The 21,837-nt window shown below is 38.9% G+C and overlaps 1 protein-coding gene across 2 annotated transcripts; it reads left to right on the top strand.

The window, feature by feature from the left end:
* The first annotated feature begins 238 nt into the window (after positions 1–238).
* Positions 239–17,175, top strand: LOC126191353 (uncharacterized). Of its 2 annotated transcripts, XM_049932193.1 has the most exons (6): positions 239–1,265; positions 1,397–1,548; positions 1,684–1,935; positions 8,909–8,977; positions 9,061–9,129; positions 16,651–17,175. In XM_049932193.1, exons 2-6 carry the CDS (start codon positions 1,453–1,455, stop codon positions 17,080–17,082), a joined length of 918 nt encoding a protein of 305 aa, XP_049788150.1. In that variant the 5' UTR covers positions 239–1,265; positions 1,397–1,452; the 3' UTR covers positions 17,083–17,175. The 2 variants fall into 2 exon arrangements, with proteins under 2 accessions (XP_049788150.1, XP_049788149.1); XM_049932192.1 differs by having other exon boundaries at positions 240–1,548.
* Positions 17,176–21,837: the final 4,662 nt, after the last annotated feature.

The raw sequence follows: 21,837 nt of genomic DNA, 5'->3' as shown, positions 1-21,837 counted from the left end.
TTTATCTGTCGTCGTAACGTTTGAAAAAGTTTATTTGCTCGAGAAAATATATTTACAAAAACGCAACTTACAATTTTTAGAAGCCAGTAAATATCTCCCTTTTCCCTCACAGTTTGTTTCTTGTTTTCTCTCGACGCCAAATGAAATCCAAATTGTTTCCTCCTGTAACAGGAAGAGCTTTTTCACTATTAAAGCAACGTAGATTTAAAAAAAAACGTTTTTCGTCTATTTATGTTCTTTTTACTTGTTCAGACATAGTAAAACCCAAATACCTCAATGCCTTCAAATGCCTGCATATCGCTGTGAAATGCATGGCGCAGGGTACTGACCACTGTATCACATGTTATAGTTTCTTCCCGACCCAATCGCGTACAGAGTGCGAAAGAACGATTGCCGGGATGTCTGTGCTCGAGCTTTAGTTAGCCTAAACTTGTTTTCGCGATGCACATCGCAGCAATAGATTCATCACTCAATACACACCAACCTATGACCGTTCGAGTTGCCCATCGTTATATACGGCATCGAAGTTTACCACCTGACTAACGTACTGAGCATAAGTAAAGCTTAGGTAAAGTATAAATTAGATAATTAGGAATTTGACGACCACAATATTATTGCACGTGGGAGTGAGGGCGCTTCAGTCGGCCTATTTTGAGTTTTTATCGTGATATTTTACGAGAATATGCTGAAACACTTCATAGTATATGCGCAACAGTATTAAAATCTTTCATAGTACGATGCATCTGCCATAGTCTCTGCTATACTTGATAATTGTAACGCCACCGTGTGTTTCCAATAACGGCCACGCAAAACCAAGTGCAGTAATCTCGTGGTTGGGGTAGTACCAAATAGTCTATAATTATAGGCTATTTGGTAGAATCCACTCAACCATTGCGCTATGTCAGGATAGCTAAATAACCATTAAAAAGACGCAAAATATCAAAATCAATTTCTCATGAATAAGTGCGGCGAGAATAGGACAACTTCCGATGTTAGCCACCGTCTGCCGTTAGCATCAATGTCATAATTCTATCGTTTCCGAGCATGCGCAGTTTTCAGCACACTCACCACAATCAATTGACCATTGACGTCACTGACCCACTTGTGACGTCGTTGGGAGGATAATTTACACGCTACTCTACAACGTGCACCTACCACAAGTGATCTATATACACATGGATGTTACTCGTGTAAACCTGAACCGAGGGGCACATAGTGATATAGTTATGACATAGCTTAGTTCTTGCACTTAGGACGAGGCATAGGTATTTTTCTTCTTTTTTTATTAGCTGCGTAGGCGTTAACGCGCATGTGTTTCAAATAGAATTCCTTTGGGCGCTCAAATAATGAGGTATCCTCATGATTCGCCTTGTGATTACGCTTTATGATTTGGCAGGTCATTTTTTTCTATTAAACTGATATAAATACGTGTGGGCTCCTGTGTTTATCGATATGGAATGGAACAGAAAATCCATTCAGCTTCTCATTCAAGCATACAAAGACGAACCCTCACTCTTCGATCACAGGCACCCCCAATATCATTTGAAGGTAAATTGTTAACTATTTTTAACTGTTGTTAAAAATGGCAAAAAGTAATTTGGTTATCAATATTAAAAAAGTCCTTAATAAATTTACATTGAAGGAAGTGTTACCGGTATGTATAAACAAATTGTATTATTTCAGGCCAATAGAAAGGAAAAACTTGCAAAAGTTGCACAAAGGGTTGGGGAGGTGCTACCTGGTGTTACAGCCAATGACTGCAAAAGCAAATTTGCAACATTGCGGTCGCACTATGGCGCTGAACTTAAGAAGATGCGAACCGGTAAGGAAACCGGGGTAGTTTACTCACCCACTGTGTGGTGGTTTCCACTGATGGAGTTTCTGAAAAACCGAATTGTACCCAGATCATCACACTCAAATATTCCCGAAAGATTTGTGAGTATTCGTATTTTTGTCTGCTGTTAGTATACATTGTGAGCTTTATTGCAATCTAACACAGTTATTCTTACACACTTATAGCCACAAATCTTTAAAATTTGTTGTTCTACTTCGATTTCTGCCAGTAGTTAATCATTATATTGCTAAAACGTGTGCATACTATCTCCAGTTAATCTAATTCATGAATGGGTAGTCAGTCCCATCACCCATCCTCACCCCTCCATATGCATTCCCTTTGTTGTTTTATGCTTGTCCGTGTTTATTTATTCGCCATTGGACCATTCACTGCAACAGTATTGGACCTATCATATACAATATGGTACATAAATAATAAAGACATACATAAAACATGAAGTAGAATAGCATTAGGCGAGAATGGTGCAGGATGTCGTCCATGACATGTTCAGTGGCACAACCCAGCATTCACCGCAGCAACATGGGAAAACTGTGAAAACTCCAAGTCAGAATGTGCGCAAACCCGACTCATCCCAAATGCGATTCCAGTGTGTTCACTAGTTTAGACACCTCGTTCAGTACGTGATACCTAGTTCTGAAAATGTTACAACATGCAAATGAAGGATAAACAATAATATAACTACAACATGATACTTTGTCATATTACACTTATGAAAATAAATAAAAACATATTATGTAACACTGAAGTGAAGCAGTCATCAAGCCAAAGATTGTTTTGAGCACCACAGTGCTTTATGAGGAGTGGTTCTGTTGGAGGTGGTATGCCATTGCCTTCCTCTGACCTTTCAACTGACTTATCCAGCCAGTTGTAGGGCGACCAACAGTTAAATGTTGATTTCAAACCACTGTGCAACTCAGCATTTTTCTCATGAACAAACATAGCCAGAGGTTAAAGTAAGTCATAAGCAACAAATGAAAATCGTATGATTGACTGAGAATCAAGCCCGAGAAGTTTGGATTTGTAATGTGGCACATTACTGGTCTTTTTTTTTCTTTCCCAATTTGTTTCTTTGTCATTGTTTCATCAGTGGTTCTGTGCAGATGCTGCATGACATCTTTCACATTCCATCACTGGTACTGCAATCAGTTTTTTTTAAATTTTTTTATTACAAATGGTGGCCAGTCCCCCAACCGAACATACTGAGCTACCATCCCAACAAAAATCTATACCCATCACAACTAATCTTGCACTAGATCCCATCTCTGGGGAGGTGTATTGTACTGCATTTGGAACCGAGAAAACAGAAAACCTACAGCAGAAACAATCTTTTGCAAAAACAGACACAGCATGAATGGTACAGCAGTTAACAAATTAAAAAATACCCAACTATAAATATGGCATAGTATCCCTGTAAGCTAACATATTCACTGACATTGTAGAACCACATCTCAGCAAGAAATGATTTTAACTCTGCTCTAAAAACCATTTCCTTCTCCTTCATCTTTATGTATGTGGCCAGTGCATTATACATAATGACACCAAAGTGCTCACATGTATTTGTTCTGCATGGAGGGACCCACAGTTGCAAGTGTTACAACTATGGTAATTGCTACCGGTTTGGAAGTCACCAATGTTTGCTCTTACCATCAACACACACTTGTGTACACACAAGGAGTGCACACAACTTTTTAAATAGAGGTATACAGTAAGCCCTAGTAGAATTGTGTGACAAGAATTGAATAGGCCCTGACCTTTTCTGTAATGTAAAAATTTCATATAGTCAACTGTTGGTGTTGCCCAGAAAAGACTTCCATAAGTTACAAGGGACAGGAAGTAACCAAAATAAGCATTTCAAGCACCTTCCGAGAAGCAGTCTTTAGAAATAAGTTTTAGAGCAAAATACATTGAACTGAGACTCTGAAAGAGTTCATGCACACAATCTTTCCAGTTTAAGTCTTGATAGAGTTACATTCCTAAACATTTTGTGCATTATACCGTTTCTCTCACATTTCTGCCCAGTACCACTTGCAGCACTTGGTTGTAATTCTTTTTTTCCAAATTGAACAGATTTTTTTTCACATGGCGGGTCAGCACATTAGCTGTGAACCATGAACACAACCGAGGACTCGAGGAGTTGATCAGTTGTTGTGGACAGAGATTCCTTAACATTGTTCACTGTTACAATGTCATCTGCAAACATCATGGTCTTAGCTGCAATTTCTGAGGTCTGAATGTCATTTATATAAAACAGGAAAAGAATGGGAGCAAACATGCTGCCCTGCGGTACACCTACTTCGAACTTCTTTGCATCCAGTAGCCTGCTAATCTGATTTTATGATTCCCAATTTGTTTCTTTGTCATTGTTTCATCAGTGGTTCTGTGCAGATGCTGCATGACATCTTTCACATTCCATCACTGGTACTGCAATCAGTTTTTTTTAAATTTTTTTATTACAAATGGTGGCCAGTCCCCCAACCGAACATACTGAGCTACCATCCCAACAAAAATCTATACCCATCACAACTAATCTTGCACTAGATCCCATCTCTGGGGAGGTGTATTGTACTGCATTTGGAACCGAGAAAACAGAAAACCTACAGCAGAAACAATCTTTTGCAAAAACAGACACAGCATGAATGGTACAGCAGTTAACAAATTAAAAAATACCCAACTATAAATATGGCATAGTATCCCTGTAAGCTAACATATTCACTGACATTGTAGAACCACATCTCAGCAAGAAATGATTTTAACTCTGCTCTAAAAACCATTTCCTTCTCCTTCATCTTTATGTATGTGGCCAGTGCATTATACATAGTGACACCAAAGTGCTCACATGTATTTGTTCTGCATGGAGGGACCCACAGTTGCAAGTGTTACAACTATGGTAATTGCTACCGGTTTGGAAGTCACCAATGTTTGCTCTTACCATCAACACACACTTGTGTACACACAAGGAGTGCACACAACTTTTTAAATAGAGGTATGCAGTAAGCCCTAGTAGAATTGTGTGACAAGATTTGAATAGGCCCTGACCTTTTCTGTAATGTAAAAATTTCATATAGTCAACTGTTGGTGTTGCCCAGAAAAGACTTCCATAAGTTACAAGGGACAGGAAGTAACCAAAATAAGCATTTCAAGCACCTTCCGAGAAGCAGTCTTTAGAAATAAGTTTTAGAGCAAAATACATTGAACTGAGACTCTGAAAGAGTTCATGCACACAATCTTTCCAGTTTAAGTCTTGATAGAGTTACATTCCTAAACATTTTGTGCATTATACCGTTTCTCTCACATTTCTGCCCAGTACCACTTGCAGCACTTGGTTGTAATTCTTTTTTTCCAAATTGAACAGATTTTTTTTCACATGGCGGGTCAGCACATTAGCTGTGAACCATGAACACAACCGAGGACTCGAGGAGTTGATCAGTTGTTGTGGACAGAGATTCCTTAACATTGTTCACTGTTACAATGTCATCTGCAAACATCATGGTCTTAGCTGCAATTTCTGAGGTCTGAATGTCATTTATATAAAACAGGAAAAGAATGGGAGCAAACATGCTGCCCTGCGGTACACCTACTTCGAACTTCTTTGCATCCAGTAGCCTGCTAATCTGATTTTATGATTAGAATGAACTGATGTGAGCTACTCACGTGTGATCTGTTTCTCATTTATTTATGGGTCCAAAGAATCTTTCCATATTGTGGGATACAATGCAAATATTGTGTCACAATACACAACACTTGCCAGTTACAATGTCAAGTGACACGTATTTAATTTTACGAAGAAAAAAAAAAAAAAAAGGTTTCTGTGACTTTTCAGCAATTGAAATCTCTCACTGGGGTCATATCCATTACTTTAAAGTGTAATTTTTGTGTACTGCAATTCTGGTTCTTCAATTTTCTCATCTTGTTCCTCATACTGGAACTGTTTCTTCTTCCGTCTGTTTCGTATCTGTATTTTACCACCCAAGGTCAGATTTTTCTATACATAGTTCGGATGCCAGTTCCTCATCACATAGTGCGTTATCATGGAATTTTTAGGTCCTCTCAGTGATTTGTGAAATAATCTGCTGTCTTTTCAAGTAAGTCAATAGCTTTCGAGATGTGTGTGGCAACATTTTTTGTGATTTTGCTGACAACATTAATGTGGAGTAATATATCAGACATAATGAATGTAAAAACATTGATAAGGTTCGACAAACTGCCATTCAGTCCATAGTTTTGTCTTTGTGTGTTATGATCTGTGCATCATAGACGTCTCGTATATTATGGTAAAGAGTGGTGACTACAGTCATCCTATTTTCCCATCTTGTTGTACTCATTGACTTATGTTAGGGCAGGTATATAACCATTCAGTATTAATGGCAGATACAAGTGAGAGGGATATTTTACTCAGTATTTACTTATTTAATTATTACAAAGAGTTTGTCTAAGTGATACTGATATAGGTATTTATGCTTCCTGTACAAGAACTGCTTGGCCAACATATGCTGACATGTATCTCTATATCTTTATTATAAAATTTTTAACTTCTGCAGGAGCTTTCATACTCATGCAGGTGGATTTCAAGTGTTTTGTTGGCGCACAATAGAAACTGAGGTGGCAACACATTACTAGCAAGCTTTGGTATTTTGAAAGCCACACCAAGTGTGCACCAAGTAAACAGTACCTTTTGTCCTTAGTTTCACAGTATCATAGATAATTCCCAGTAAGATAGTAGATTTATGAATGATTTGTGTTATCAGCTTATTTTCACTCTTTTTCATTTATTCAAAACTTTCATTGTCTTGTTTGATTCAACCTTTTGGAACCACATTAAAATTTAAGATTTTGCCACCCCCAAAAACCTGCTGCCCTGTGCGGTGGCACACTTTGCCCCTCCCTCCCCCCCCCCCCCCTCCCTGTATCCTACAGCTACTTACAAAAGTTGGAAAACTGTTTAAATTTCAAAGGCTTTCTCAGCTAAGAAAAGACACACACACACACACACAGTGTTGTCTTCTAGCACTGCTGTTCAACAGTATATGTAGAAGAGTTGCGGAGCTAACATGGGACACAAAAAATGCTTATTATGTATTGTATATACCAATTTTTTTCTGCTGCATGTGTTGATACTTCAATCATTATGGGAGAAGAGAAGGAAATGTCTATTACGGAAGCAGATCACACATTTCTTAGTGGTATAGTGTTTCGTTGTTCCCCGTAACGTACTCTTAGACATTGGTTGCCCCAGTGATATGAAATTGCTTTCAAACAACATGTTTATTCTCAGTATATTTTGAGTGTTCTTTCTATTTCTAAACTGATGTTTCTGAAATAGTTTAAAGTTTGAGGGCAATGGTGTTCCTCTGTCATGCCAAGTATTCTAAGTTGGTGACTGATGGAATTATTGTTAGCAGGTTGTGGTACAATAGCAGATTTAGAAACCATCCCCAGTGGCAAGAGCAGGAATGGGTGTTGATCATTTGCTATACTAGTGCCTGTTATTTAGTTTCATAATGAAGTATTTACCCACATTCTGACTGCATTCTTGTCTCTTTATGACAACAAAGCAAGAGTTCTTGAAGTGTCCTGACCACCCTTGTAGAGAGTATGTAACATACCGGTACTCAAAATTTTAATTGCTGATTGCTTTAAAATATCATAGTTTCCTATCTGTGTCTTTGTGGTTTTGGGGCACTCAGTGACAAAATTATCAGTGACCAAGCTCCCTATCCTCATAAGCAAAATATGAATAATAAAGATTGGGTATCACTGTGTCCTAATTATGGTGAATACCTAGTTTAGCTTTCAAGTGTGATGGATAGATTTAATTTTTTTTACTGTATTTGCCAAAGATTTGTATTTTGCAGAGTTCTACACCCCTAACTTCTTATGTGAGATTATTGTGGTCAGAAGTTTTTGTCATCACATTCTGCTGTCTGATAGGTACTACATTTTAAATTTCAAATAATATTAGGCTGTGTATAAGATACCCCCATATTTCACAATAAATAACTGCCAGGCAAGAAACAAAAATATTATGTTACATACCTTAGTGAGTAAAAATGATGGAAAGATGTTTGGAGAAAAGTGTGGTTCTTATTGTTTTATATTTAGCCATTAGTGATGTTCATGGTATAATAATTCAAAGTGATTTATTACACACGCTGTTTCCTTAAGTTTCTTTGTTTCATGTGTTCTCAGTTTTACTTATATTTAACCTTCTTACATGTATTTATATGGTTTCTCATTTTTGATCATTTCTCTACTTACATTGTTGATTTTCACAGTAGGTCCACCTAATTACAACTGAATAAAACAAATTTTATAACATGAAGTAAATGAGTGTTCATTTCTTTGTGCTGTGATAATGAAATTTGAATGACAGTAAGCAGAAAAGCAGCTCTAGAACCAGAACAAGAAAACATGTAGAACAGCATCTACAAACTTCACACTACTGACATTTTTCAAAAATGAAGATGAAATTATGTGTGGCACAAAGGGAAAAAATCATTTTATGCAGTTGCAATTAGATAGACCAAATGTGAAAGGTACCAATGTAATGTTACACACAGCTGCACTCAACAAGACAAAAAAGTTAAAGATATTATTCTGAATGGTTTTCTGTATTTAACACTGTGTATTTTTGTCTAACTATTGTTTGTGTGTAGAAAATTAAAAATGTCTGTTGGACTAGTTCTCTGACCCAGATACCCATCATTTTGTGGAAAAAGTTTTCTGTTTGAGTCCACTTCACAGGTTCAGCCTATCCCTGCCTCCACTCTGTTCCTTTCCAGTTCCATAGTGGTTCTTCCACAGTGGAGTGTCAAGTTAGAGCTGTGAGTCTGTTCATGAAGATGACTCAAGTACTAAAGGACTGACTACAAAAGACAGGTGTAAGGGCTTCGAGTTCTGGTCCAACAAACAGTTGTAACTTGTAACGTTTTAGATAAGATTATCAAAAAATGATGACAGCAACTTGAGACTAAATGTTATTTGTTGTAAAATTGTGCACATCTCATTTCCAGCAATATGTTCAGGTAACTGATGTGTTTATATTTTTCCCTTCAGTTTTCATATAAGCCCCAGGCAGTATCCATGGATTCCAGTCACTCCTCTGACCTAATGGATTGTTATGATGTAAGTACAATAACCATCCTTCCTCATATTGGATAAAGTGGTATTTTATAAAGCTCAAAATGAAACTGTGAAACACTTTCCAGCTTTCAGATGGACCACAGTTGCAGATAGTGGAATCCAGAAGTACAGAGGACACTGCAGACAGTGGCAGTGTAAGTAAAATATGGAATTTTCTTAATGAAAATCTGCAGCATAAGCAATGGCCTTTACACAGTACAAAAGAGATAATAAGGTGGTGTCAGAACAGAGCCCCCAAGTGGTTGTTCAGATGTCATAACTGGAAATGGTGTAGGCATTTTCTTCTTGTGCAAGTTAACACCTGTAGTTCATGGTAGACACTTTATTAATGTGGATGACCGGTTTTTTATTTCTGTAGTATTGTGAATGAGATATTAATTACAAGGAAAGTGTGTGGAGCCTGTCACTGCATGGCCAACTTTTCTTGGATAGAACAATGCTTTAAATCCATGTCAGATAGATAGATCTTGATAAACAGGGTCTCATGCGCTCTTCCAAGGACACAGTGGAGAGACAAGGAATTCTATCCAGGATGTAGGCACATATTCCTGTGTTCAGAAATCTCATTATTCTATGCTTCCTAACCAGGCCAATCTAGGAACAGTAACCACATTTTCTTCCACTGCAGGTTGTTGAAGTGGTACCTTTGGGTGAGCCTACAATGCTTTAATTTATGTTAAAGCCCCTTGCTGTGATGGTGTGTTTTTGAAATATGAACTAAGGTAGTCTGTAACTGTGATTAGAATTATATTTTTAAGGATTTTTGCATCATTTGCTTTTTTCTGTATCCAATATGTCTGTGTATAGTCATCTCCCCAGCCACACAATGTTCATGGTTTCCTGTGCTCCATGTTCCCTGCAGCTTTGTATTATGACTTCTGTCTCCATACTTTCTAATTTCCTCTTGCATCACATATTTCTAAGTTATAGAGCATAATTATGTCAATAATTGCATAATATATTCATTTTTTAATGTCATTACTTATGAATTCTCTCCACAGTATACCTTTAAGTTGTTGTGTAGCCTTCTGCCCCCCAATTTACTCTGTGTTGTACATCCTTTCCACAATCTGAATCTTATTAGACAGAGATCTGAGATATTTCTGTTATTTTTCTAACAGTGTTCCCACAATTATACAAATCTTCATCAGATTATATCACCAGATCTTTGCATAATTTACCAAGAACAGTTCTTATGTTCTTCTCAAACTTCAGAGGCATGCACATAGCATCTTCAGCACAGATACAATTACTACTGGATCATGTGCAAACAGTAGTATGTGGCAGTATGAGTTGCCAAGCTGTAACTCCACTGCATGGAAGTTTCTTGTCCAGTAATAAAGAGGAATGAGACACATCTTAAATGTAATTGGAGAGAGACAAAATCCCTGCAGCTAACTGTTAATTGTTTAAGACTCCTCTGAGATACCATTTTCCCAGTCTATTGAGGACTTAGTGTGAGTAGTGAAGCCTTTTACAGAGTTTATATAGAAGGTACTGATTCCAGAGACACAGTGTCTTAAGCCTTCCTCAAGTCTATTAAAGTAAGGATGATTTTCATAATCCTCATGTGCAATTTTTCTGTCACATTTCTGAAACACAATATGTTATCAGTACAAGATCTTTCAGATCTAAAACCACTCTTTTGTGCTACATCTTGCCTTTAGCTCAATCCTTACCTTTAAAATGCAACCATATAACCTGCCAGATACTTATAGCAGGGGGAGCAGGAAACAGCATGGCTACTGTCTTAGAATATAGCATCAAAGGTGATCAGGAGCAAACAGGAGGTGCAACAGCTCACACTTATGTGGGTTTTGTCAAAGTTGTGCAGTGACATGACCAGCTCTATGTTAACAAGGCTGTTAGCTGTGTGAACAAAGAAGTGAGCAAATAGCTTTTGATTGAAACAACGTCCCATGTCTGTGCTGTGCCTGTTGGTGTGGTTGGGTGATGAGGATACACTAATCTTGCCCTATGCCTGAGCAGGAGGGGGAAGGAAAGATTGTTGGCTGAGTAGCTTGCAAAAAGTGTAAGGGGAGGAGCGGGGTGGGGGACAAGTGCACAAGACAAAATCCCTATAATTACTGGAATAAAACGAGCACATTTAGGTTAGAGTCAGATTACAGACTGAGAGTACTGAATTAAATTAGAGCAGTAGATGGCCATAACACATGTAACAGTTACCAGGAAAATAAAATTAATTTGTTTCTTCGGAACGTTAGAACATTAAGAGGGTTGAAAAATTATTTTATGCATAGAAAATGTGAAAAACACTTAAGTGATAGGTGTTATGTATCTCTCTGAACTCATGTAACCACAGGGATGGAGAAGTTAAATATCAGGGATTACAGACTTGCATCATTTTCATGGAACATACGTAAAAGTTGGACACAGAGTCAAAAATATTGAAAAAAATAGTTTTTGTGTTGATCAGGACTCAGAAGCATTGTTATTGCAGAATTCTCCTATTGATAATTGTAACAATTTACAGATCCCCACTAGGAAACTTTCAGCTGTTTATGAGAAATATAGAGGCATTACCAAGCTACCTGTTAGACAACAAGAAACAGTTAGTAGTTTGTGTAGCTCTCACTGTAGATTAGTTAACAGATATTCGCAGAAAAAATGAACTAGAATTATTATTTGGGTGTTTCAATGTAATTTCAGTAGTCAATTTTCCCACTCGTGTGCAGCAACAGTATGCACCTTACAATCCTGAGGCAGGTTCGCACAGAGCAGTGAGAACAGGATAGAATGTTTTAAGAGTAAGCTAAGAGGGTAGTTATGGAACGAGGTATAGGTAGAAAGAGATACAGATGTCAAATTCAATTTATTCCATAGTAAGTTTGTGTCAATATCTGAAAGTTGCACTCCTAAAAAATAGCAGAATATCCATTAAAAAGTAACCCTTGGACAACTAAGGGAATTAAAATCTCACGTAAGAGGAAAAAGGAAATTTGCGTAAAGGCCAGATCTTGTAGTATCTTGCATACTACAAAAAATGCTGTAGTATTTTGAGGAAAGTCATTAAAATGTCCAGAAGTGTGCATATTCTGACAGAAACAAATAGTACAGATAGTAATATTAAAACTGTATGGCACATTATCAAATGGGAAACAGGACAGCCAGTCAATGTACAAGAATCCATAACAGTTAAACTAAATGACAATGTTGTGACTGATACTTTACAAGTTGCAAGTACTTTTAACAATCATTTTCTAACTGTAGCAGCAAATAGAGGATTAAATGATACAGCAAAGAAGCAAGAGAATGTTGTTCCACAAAACTTTGAGCAACTAGAAGTAACACCAAAATCCTTCATTGAAATTGACGCATTTATAAAAATCCCAAAAAATTAATGTGTTTGTGTAGTTCATCGAATTTCAGACAGAATTCTGAAAAATTGTTCCAAGTTAATAATTAATGTCCTTTGTGATACATGCAATGCATCACTGGCACTGGGAATTTTTCCAGACTGTTGAAAATATGTAATTATTAAAGCACTTCATAAGAAAGGTGACAAGGCAGACTTAAACAATTACTGTCCAGTTTCCGTATTGACATCTTTTTCCAAAATATTCAAAAAAGTGATGAACTCGAGAGTAGTCACACATATAAGTGGAAAAATTAATTAAGTATATGTGTGATGCTTGGATTCCAGAAGGGTTGCTCAACTGAGAATGTTATTTATACATTCACTCATCAAATAGCACAAGCCTTAAATAAGAATATATCATGAGCTGGTTTTTTGTGGTCTTTCCAAGGTGTTTGATTCTTTAGATGAAGATACTCTCGTAGAAAAACTCAAGTTTTATAGAACTGATGGCTTTACATGCAGCTGGTTTGAATCATTCTTCACAAACGGAATGCAAAACACTGTGCTGAACAATTCACACAATGTGAGAAAAGTCGAAAATGTTAGCAACTGGGGGGAGGGGGGGGGGGGGGGAGTCAGGAAGTTCCACAGGGTTCAATTTTGTTGGATCCACATCTGTTCCTTAGGGTATAAGTGAATGACCTTCCATGTAACATTCAACAAGCAAAACTGGTACTGTTTGCAGATGATACTAGTGCTATAATAAATCCCATTAGAGAGAAAGCAACAAAACAGTTGGTAAATGATATTTTCCAAAGAATTATTAAGTGCCCAGAACGAGATTTTCACTCTGCAGCGGAGTGTGCGCTGATATGAAACTTCCTGGCAGATTAAAACTGTGTGCCCGACCGAGACTCGAAATCGGGACCTTTGCCTTTCGCGGGCAAGTGCTAGAGTGGTAGAGCACTTGCCCGTGAAAGGCAAAGGTCCCAAGTTCGAGTCTCAGTCGGGCACACAGTTTTAATCTGCCAGGAAGTTTCAATTATTAAGTGGTTCTCTGAAAATGGACTCCCCTAAACATTGAAAAAAAAAAACTGCATTCAGTTCTGTACAACAAATAGTCATACCAACAATTTATGTACTACATGAGGAGGAGTCATTAAATGGTGTAGAATGCTCCAAATTTTTGGGTGTACATATTGTTGAAAATAAAAACTGGAAGAAGCATATTACTCAGCTTTTCAAACAATTAAGTTCAGCTACCTTTACTCTTCATATAATGGCTAATGTTGGAAACAAACTTATCAGCCTCCTGGCATATTTTGCATATTTCTTCTGAATAGTGTCATATGGAATAATTTTCTTGGGTACCAGTATGTCATTACTTAGAAAGAAAGTATTGATTGCACAAAAGCGAGCAGGGGTTTTCACCCATGGATGTCATGTAGGTACATCTTCAAAGAGCTAGGCATTTTAACAGTGCTGTCACAATACCTATATTTGCTAGTGAAATTTGTCATAAATAATCTGTCACAATTTGAGAAGAACAAGATGTACATACCTGTAACACTAGAGGGGAAAAATGACCTTTATGGCCCATTGTAAGAGCTGTCAGTGACTTAAAAAGGAGTTCAATGTGCAGCAACAAAAATTTTGATCATTTGCCCAATAACATAAAATGTCTGACAGGTAGTGAAGTAAGTTTTACATCTAATTTAAAATCATTTCTCCTGCACAACTCCTTCTATCTCACTGATGAAATTTTACTTAAAAATTGGAAGCCGATAAAAAGTGTAGTTGCATGAGTAGGACTAAAATTAATAATTTCTTCATTTAACATCAATCATGTAATCATGTATACATATACTGTAAACTAACTCATTTCTTATTACTTTGATAAAAGAATCATTCAAATGCTCCATGGAACATGTAACTAAGTAGTAACACTGATTTGTCTATAATTGTACTTTTTCATATTTTCTTTCTTGAATGTAGGTGTGGCTAGAACAGTTTCCATTGTTCAGGCAGCTCACCTTTCCATTTCATGTAGCATTTAAAAATTTAATTAGTATTTATTTTACTTGGAACTATATTTAACTATCTGAATCCCTCCAGGACCATGCAGAATCCTTGTTTATTTTCATGGCTCTTAATGCCCTTCACCCAAGTAATCATTTTGTCTTCACCTCATCTAATGGTTGCCAATTGCGTACTGTCATTTTTAGTTTTCTCTTTTCTCTTGCAGCAGCTTGTGAAAGTAACTGCTCAGTTCTTTCAGAATGAAGAGTCTTTTGTCTTGGTTTCGCAAATTCTTTTATGAAAACAACACCTTTTATTAATAACAATTAAATGTATTTACTATATAAAATAAAATGCACTTTTACTTCCATAATTGTATTAAATATCATTATAATTAGTGATAATGGATTGCATTGTCTCATTAGCAAACAGCGTCCACCCCCAGTAGCTGAGTGGTCAGCGCGACAGACCGTCAATCCAAAGGGCCCGGGTTCAATTCCCGGCTGGGTTGGAGATTTTCTCTGCTCAGGGACTGGGTCTTGCGTTGTCCTAATCATCATCATTTCATCCCCATCGATGCGCAAGTCGCCGAAGTGGCGTTAAATTGAAAGACTTGCACCAGGGGAACGGTTTACCCGACAGGAGACCCTCGTCACACAACATTTTTTTTTTTATTAGCAAACAGCACAGTAGAGTTAGAACACTGGATTTGTTGAAGGATAATGGAGGTGGTCTTGGCTTCTACGAGGTGCATTCAAGTTCTAAGGCCTCCGATTTTTTTTCTCCGGACTGGAAAGAGATAGAAACATGCGCATTGTTTTAAAATGAGGCCGCGTTCATTGTCAATACGTCCCAGAGATGGCAGCACCGTACAGCAGATGTAATTTTACCACCAGCGGCGAGAATGAGAACTGTTTTAAATACTTAAAATGGCGACGTTTTTCTTACTTTAACAGCGTGCAATCATTCGTTTTCTGAATTTGCGTGGTGTGAAACCAATTGAAATTCATCGACAGTTGAAGGAGACATGTGGTGATGGAGTTATGGATGTGTCGAAAGTGCATTCGTGGGTGCGACAGTTTAATGAAGGCAGAACATCGTGTGACAACAAACTGAAACAACCTCGGGCTCACACAAGCCGGTCTGACGACATGATCGAGAAAGTGGAGAGAATTGTTTTGGGGGATCGCCGAATGACTGTTGAACAGATCGCCTCCAGAGTTGGCGTTTCTGTGGGTTCTGTGCACACAATCCTGCATGGCGACCTGAAAATGCGAAAAGTGTCATCCAGGTGGGTGCCACGAATGCTGACGGATGACCACATGGCTGCCCGCGTGGCATGTTGCCAAGCAATGTTGATGCGCAACGACGGCATGAATGGGACTTTCTTTTCGTTGGTTGTGACAATGGATGAGACATGGATGCCATTTTTCAATACAGAAACAAAGCACCAGTCAGCTCAATGGAAGCACACAGATTCACCGCCACCAAAAAAATTTCGGGTAACCGGCAGTGCTGAAAAAATGATGGTGTCCATGTTCTGGGACAGCGAGGGCGTAATCCTTACCCATTGCGTTCCAAAGAGCACTACGGTAACAGGTGCATCCTACGAAAATGTTTTGAAGAACAAATTCCTTCTTGCACTGCAACAAAAACGTCCGGGAAGGGCTGCGTGTGTGCTGTTTCACCAAGAGAACGCACCCGCACATCGAGCAAACGTTACGCAACAGTTTCTTCGTGATAACAACTTTGAAGTGATTCCTCATGCTCCCTACTCACGTGACCTGGCTCCTAGTGACTTTTGGCTTTTTCCAACAATGAAAGACACTCTCCGTGGCCATACATTCACCAGCCGTGCTACTATTGCCTCAGCGATTTTCCAGTGGTCAAAACAGACTCCTAAAGAAGCCTTCGCCACTGCCATGGAATCATGGCGTCAGCGTTGTGAAAAATGTGTACGTCTGCAGGGCGATTACGTCGAGAAGTAATGCCAGTTTCATCGATTTCGGGTGAGTAGTTAATTAGAAAAAAAATCGGAGGCCTTAGAACTTGAGTGCACCTCGTATAAGGAACTTTATCATAAATTTTCGATATTTATGCAGAACAATGAAAAACTGGATTGGAACGGTCAGACTGGTATTTAAACCAGCTCCTTCTAAGTATGTTTACTTGCTCACTATTGTGCCAACTAGCACACATATTATGTGGAAAAGCCTGGATGAGGATTGTTACAAGAGATTGTCTACCTTCATGATGTAATGTAACATGTTTTGTTTGGTATTCACCTTTAAAAGTGTTTGCATTTGCTTATTTGCAGGACAATCACTCAGAGTTTTCCACAGAAATCGTTGAAGTGAAAACTGAAATTGATGTGATGCCCTCAGAGTGTGTCACCACTGAGACACAAGATGCTCCAGAGCCACCAGAAACACATCGTCTTTATGCAGAAACACAACATCATTATGAAAAGCCTTCAAAGCGACAAAAGAAAGATGATGATGATACATTGCTCTTATCCACATTGTCAGTGTTGGAGAAAGTCAGTTCATATTTAGATCGAACAACGGAAGATGACACACTGGGGAAATTTGTGGCAGAAGAGTTACGAAAAATGGACAATTACATTTGTATTAAGACAAGAGCAAAACACCGAATACTCCAAGCCATAATGGATGCCCAGATGGAGATAATTCGTGAAATACAGAAGACAAAGAAAAGTAACATGGAATGTTCAAACTGTACAAAATAAATTAAATTATTTTAAAATAATTGTTTAATATGTCCCATCACCAAGGTTCGTATCTGGTGGTAATAAAATGATCGAGAAAAACTGTTGGATGCTATGTTCATTTTATTAGTGTCTGTTACTCAGTCTTCTGATGCTAGTCATTGGCAAACTAGTGCCTTTTGTACTGAGAACTGTACACTACAATGCACTCTTAAATGATGTTGCCATCTGAAAATGATATGTTCAATCTTTTCTGTTGGCTTTTTTTTTAAATATTCGACATAAACCTGAAATAATTAGGCAAAGTACCCACTTTGCTGTTGATTATGTGTGATGACACTAAATTTTTCAGTTCATCTTTGATTGTCTTGATGAACATTCTGTGTGATCAGAGGTAGGAGATATCCCTCAGTATGGTTGAAATATCATAACATTTAAGCTTGTCTATGCAACCTGTGTATCCAGCCAGCACTAGGTAGGGGCGCAGATGTGTGTGTGTGGTTTTTTTTCTGTAGCTTCAGAAAGGAGTTATGCCAAAAGCTAGCAAGTTTTCTTTTGTTTTTGTGTCTTCGTGTCAACTACACAATGCTTCTGCTAATCATGAGTGATCTTCTTTATTCATAAAGTGTTAACCTTCCTCTCTCTTATTTTAGTTATTTGTTAAAGGCCTCTCAGCAAATGTTCTTTCTCAGAAGAGACTATTTTGCTGTTCATAGAAACATATTGTCACAAGTGCTGGCAGATAGGGATACAACCTTCTGCTTTATAATAAAAAACCTGTACGGCTGCATTTACACACATTAAATTAACTAAAATTCACAAGTATCCAATAAATTAAAAAAAAATCTTCGTATGACAGGTAAGTTGCTCCTTTTTAGTAAACCCACTTCATGCTTGTCTGTTTGTAATAGTCCTGGAATTTCAAATCTCCACAACCAGGCCTAAAGGATTTCATAGAATATTACATACCATATTTTTTAATCAAAAGAATGAGAGGAAAATATTTTTCCCCAGAAATCTTTACCTTCTAAATTCACACTTTTTACATGAGTGTGGACCAGTTCTTGAAACATTTTTTCCACCCTGATATTGGTCTCTCAAAAACACAATTTTGGAAGTATTCAATAGCTCCTTTCTGTGATGAAAATTACTGCTCACACATTTTCAGTTTAACACAAGGAAATGAAAAGATGTAATTAGACCTCAGGATCTATTTAAAACAAATACTAGAGTTACACGGGATTTAAATTCCGTAACCTAAGTATTCTGAAAGTTGTTTTACTTAATTTTTAAGTATTTGAATATTTTCAGTTTCCTGCCTTATGTCCACTGGTAACTTGTTTCAGACTTCTGCACTGGAATGTACACAAATTAATTTTGCACCTAGTTTTGTTATTGTGAATTGATGGATTCACCTGAGGAAGTATATACTGGTATGTGAGTACAAGGATCACTTGGATGCTGGAAGGGCTTCTACAAGATGTTTGGTTGTCAACTTTAAGCAATATTTCTAGTGCACATTTCAGCAGAATAAACATTTTTTCACCTTGCCTTTTAATGTCTCAGAAAGTTATGCCATTGGACAGAAATGGCTAAAAATATGCTGGCACTTAAGTCTGCAGGTCAACACAGAAGAGAGATTCCTGAATGCAAAGCAGCCAGAACAGCACTTTATTTGTTAATATCCACACAATTGTGCCACTTCAATTTTTATTTCTGTAACATTGAGGGTTAAGCTGTCAGCTGTGAACTTGTTGTGAGACTGCTGCATTATCCTGCTGATTGTTCCTACTGTAGGTGTGTTTGGGCTCTGTATCAATATATTTGTCATCAGCAAATGTTACAGTTTTTGAATAGTTCTCCATGTTCCAGATAAATCATTTATGTAGATTAGAAACCATAACAAGCAATGCATAAACTCTTGTGTCACACTGTATTTAATATTTCCCCACTCAGAATTTAATTTTATTCTTGTCGTATCATTTCTTATTGTGAATCTCTGTTCTCTGTAGTTAGGATATGGTTTGACCTGTGCAAGGGAAGACCTGTAATGCCATAACATTTTAGTTTCCCTGTCAGAATTTGATGACCTACAAAGTCGAAGTCCTTGTCAAGATCACTGAAAATGTCAACAGGTAACTTTTGTTGCTTGGTTACTGAAATTCAGTTTGTATGGTTGCATTTGTCTTTTCAGAAGAAAAGCTATTAAGATGCCAAACAGAGCTGCAGTTAAAAGGTTATTCTTAGAAAGGTATACTGTTGTAAGCTACTTTAGCAAAGGAAATAAATGAAAATATGGGAAGGAGGGAGACTGGTCTATAATCAGTTGCTTATCTCTCTTTTGTAAATTGGTGTTATTACTGAATAGTCCAGTCTTTCAGGAAATACAAATTGACTGTTTGCAAAGGTAACACAAGTGCAGTGCTACCAAGTCTAAGCAAGATTTCAGTATTTTAGCTAAATGCTGTCATAGCCAGAAGTCACTAGCTTTTAGTGATCAAATGATTTTTGTAATCTCTATAACAGATGAGATGGCTCAACTGATGTGCTGTGGTGCAGTATGCATTGCGTGCTTAAGTAAGTTTATTGGACCCACTTTGCTTTTGCTCTCAGCAATTGTTAATAAGAATTCATTGAATTTACTAGTCAATGATTTGAATTTCACATAATCTATCTTGCTGCTACTTTCATTTGGGAGTTCATTAAGATTTTTCCTTGCTGAGTTTATTCATTTCATGCTTAATAATGCCCCAGATTATTTTTGAACTTTTCCTGCATTTTTTTATGCATAGTATATGGTTTTTCCCTTTTGAGGACACACTGAAGAATATTGGAGCAATGCTTGTAATGAATTTTTAACTGTTCATTAGAACTAATCCACTGCATGAAACAAACCTCTCTTTCCTGGCTAAGATATTTTGGGCCCAGATATTAGCTTGCACTGCAAATGTCCATGACCCATAGTAAAGGGTATCTGGATTTATGATACTGTAAGAATATGTACAGAAAGATTTAACTCTCTGATCTACAGCATGTCCTTGATAAACTTTCTCCCATTCTTCATCCTGTAAATTAAATTTTCTCTGAATAGTGTAGCTGTCAGCATTCACAATGCTGCAAAATTTTACTTATTCTTTATTAGTTAAACATGATTGATGGAGATGCTTTATTTCTGCCATTTGATCCATTATGGTCAGATAAACCATTTTTGTGGTTGTCATGTCTGTTTTATTAATTCAGAAGGATTTATGAATAAGGTATCTGTAGTAACACTGTTCACGTTACGTCGCACTTCACTTAGCGTAGACCGGGACTGTGTCCTAGGCAGGCCCGATGTTGACTGACTCCGCTCAGCCTGTCCTGCCGGAGTTGTTGTTGTTGTTCTTGTTGTTACGCCGGCAGAGGGCGCGTACGAATTCTCGCGTGCCCTCTGGTGGACGGGACTCTACTTGCGGCAACTACTGTCCATGACGCGCCGTGCCAATGTGCGCCTCCCGCGATCTTTCTGGTGGCTACTACACTCCTCCTCCTTCGGGGGGTGAAGCCACTGTGATCCACTGCGTCGAAAGGTGGAGCGTCGGGCAGGAGCGATGACCTCCACATCCATGGGATGGCCGGAGTCGAGGGAATCTGCCAACCCTCGAGCCGGAACCTTCGAATATGGCTGGAAATGACCCACACGAAGAGGCCCCCGTCGTCCCACAACCGGAGCCCGGGACAGAACGGGCGACAAGCTGTCGAACTCCGGATCCTGTTCCACCTCAGGAGGGGCAAGACCCAGTGGCGGGGACGAAGGGGAAGGGACGACCACAGGGGAACTAGCCCCCTGCGAAACCGGGCCGGCTAGGGGGGCCAGCTCTCGCTGGGGCAGCTCGAATGACGGCGATGCCGGTGCTGGAGCCACTGGAGGCTGCCAAGGCTGAGAACCATCACAGTGCGGCAGAGTCACAGCGGGGAGAGGAGGTAACGTCCCCTGTGAAACCAATACAGGTGCCGGCAATGGGGAAGCCGGTGTCCGAGAGGGCGGAGGGTGGGTGCCCGAACGTGGACGTAGCTGATTTTGGTGACGACGTACCACCCGGTCCCCCACCTGCAAGGTATAGAGCCGGCGGCCATGTCGGTGCAGGACCACCGCCGGTATCCAACGTGGATTGCGACCAAACCCACGGGCCCAGACTGACATACCCAGTGGAAAGCCAGGTACTCCGTTTTGGGAAGACTGGCGAGGACCAGGCTGGAGGAGGTGCAGCAGAGTCCTAGGTTGACGCCCTTGGAGGAGCTCTGCGGGGCTGCGGTCTCCCATTGGTGTGGTCCGGTATGCCGTCAAGAAAAACGTCAATGCTTCCTCTGCAGGAAATTCGTGCACATACTTTTTCATCTGCGTCTTAAAGGTGCGCACCATGCGCTCAGCTTCCCCATTCGATTGTGGATGGAAGGGGGGAGAGCAAACGTGCCGAATACCGAAGCGCCTACAAAAATCCTGGAAGGTCTGCGAAAGAAACTGCGGTCCATTGTCCGAGACCAGGGTGATTGGCAGACCTTCCACAGAAAAGATTTTTGCTAGTGCCTGGATTGCAACGTCTGAAGTGGTTGAGGAGCAGCGAACCACATATGGGAATCGGGAATAAGCATCAATGACAATGAGCCAAAAGCCATTGAGAAACGGCCCCGCAAAATCGATGTGAACACGTTCCCACGCCTGGGTTGCCGGCGGCCATGAAGAGAACGCTGCCCTGGGAGATGCTTGTTGGCTCGCACACTGGGAACAGGCGGCCA

The sequence above is a fragment of the Schistocerca cancellata genome, chromosome 6, assembly GCF_023864275.1.
Source record: "Schistocerca cancellata isolate TAMUIC-IGC-003103 chromosome 6, iqSchCanc2.1, whole genome shotgun sequence".
Classification (NCBI taxonomy): Eukaryota; Metazoa; Arthropoda; class Insecta; order Orthoptera; family Acrididae; genus Schistocerca; species Schistocerca cancellata.
Note: the sequence above shows the minus strand (reverse complement) of the source record. Positions and strands in the feature narration are given on the sequence as shown.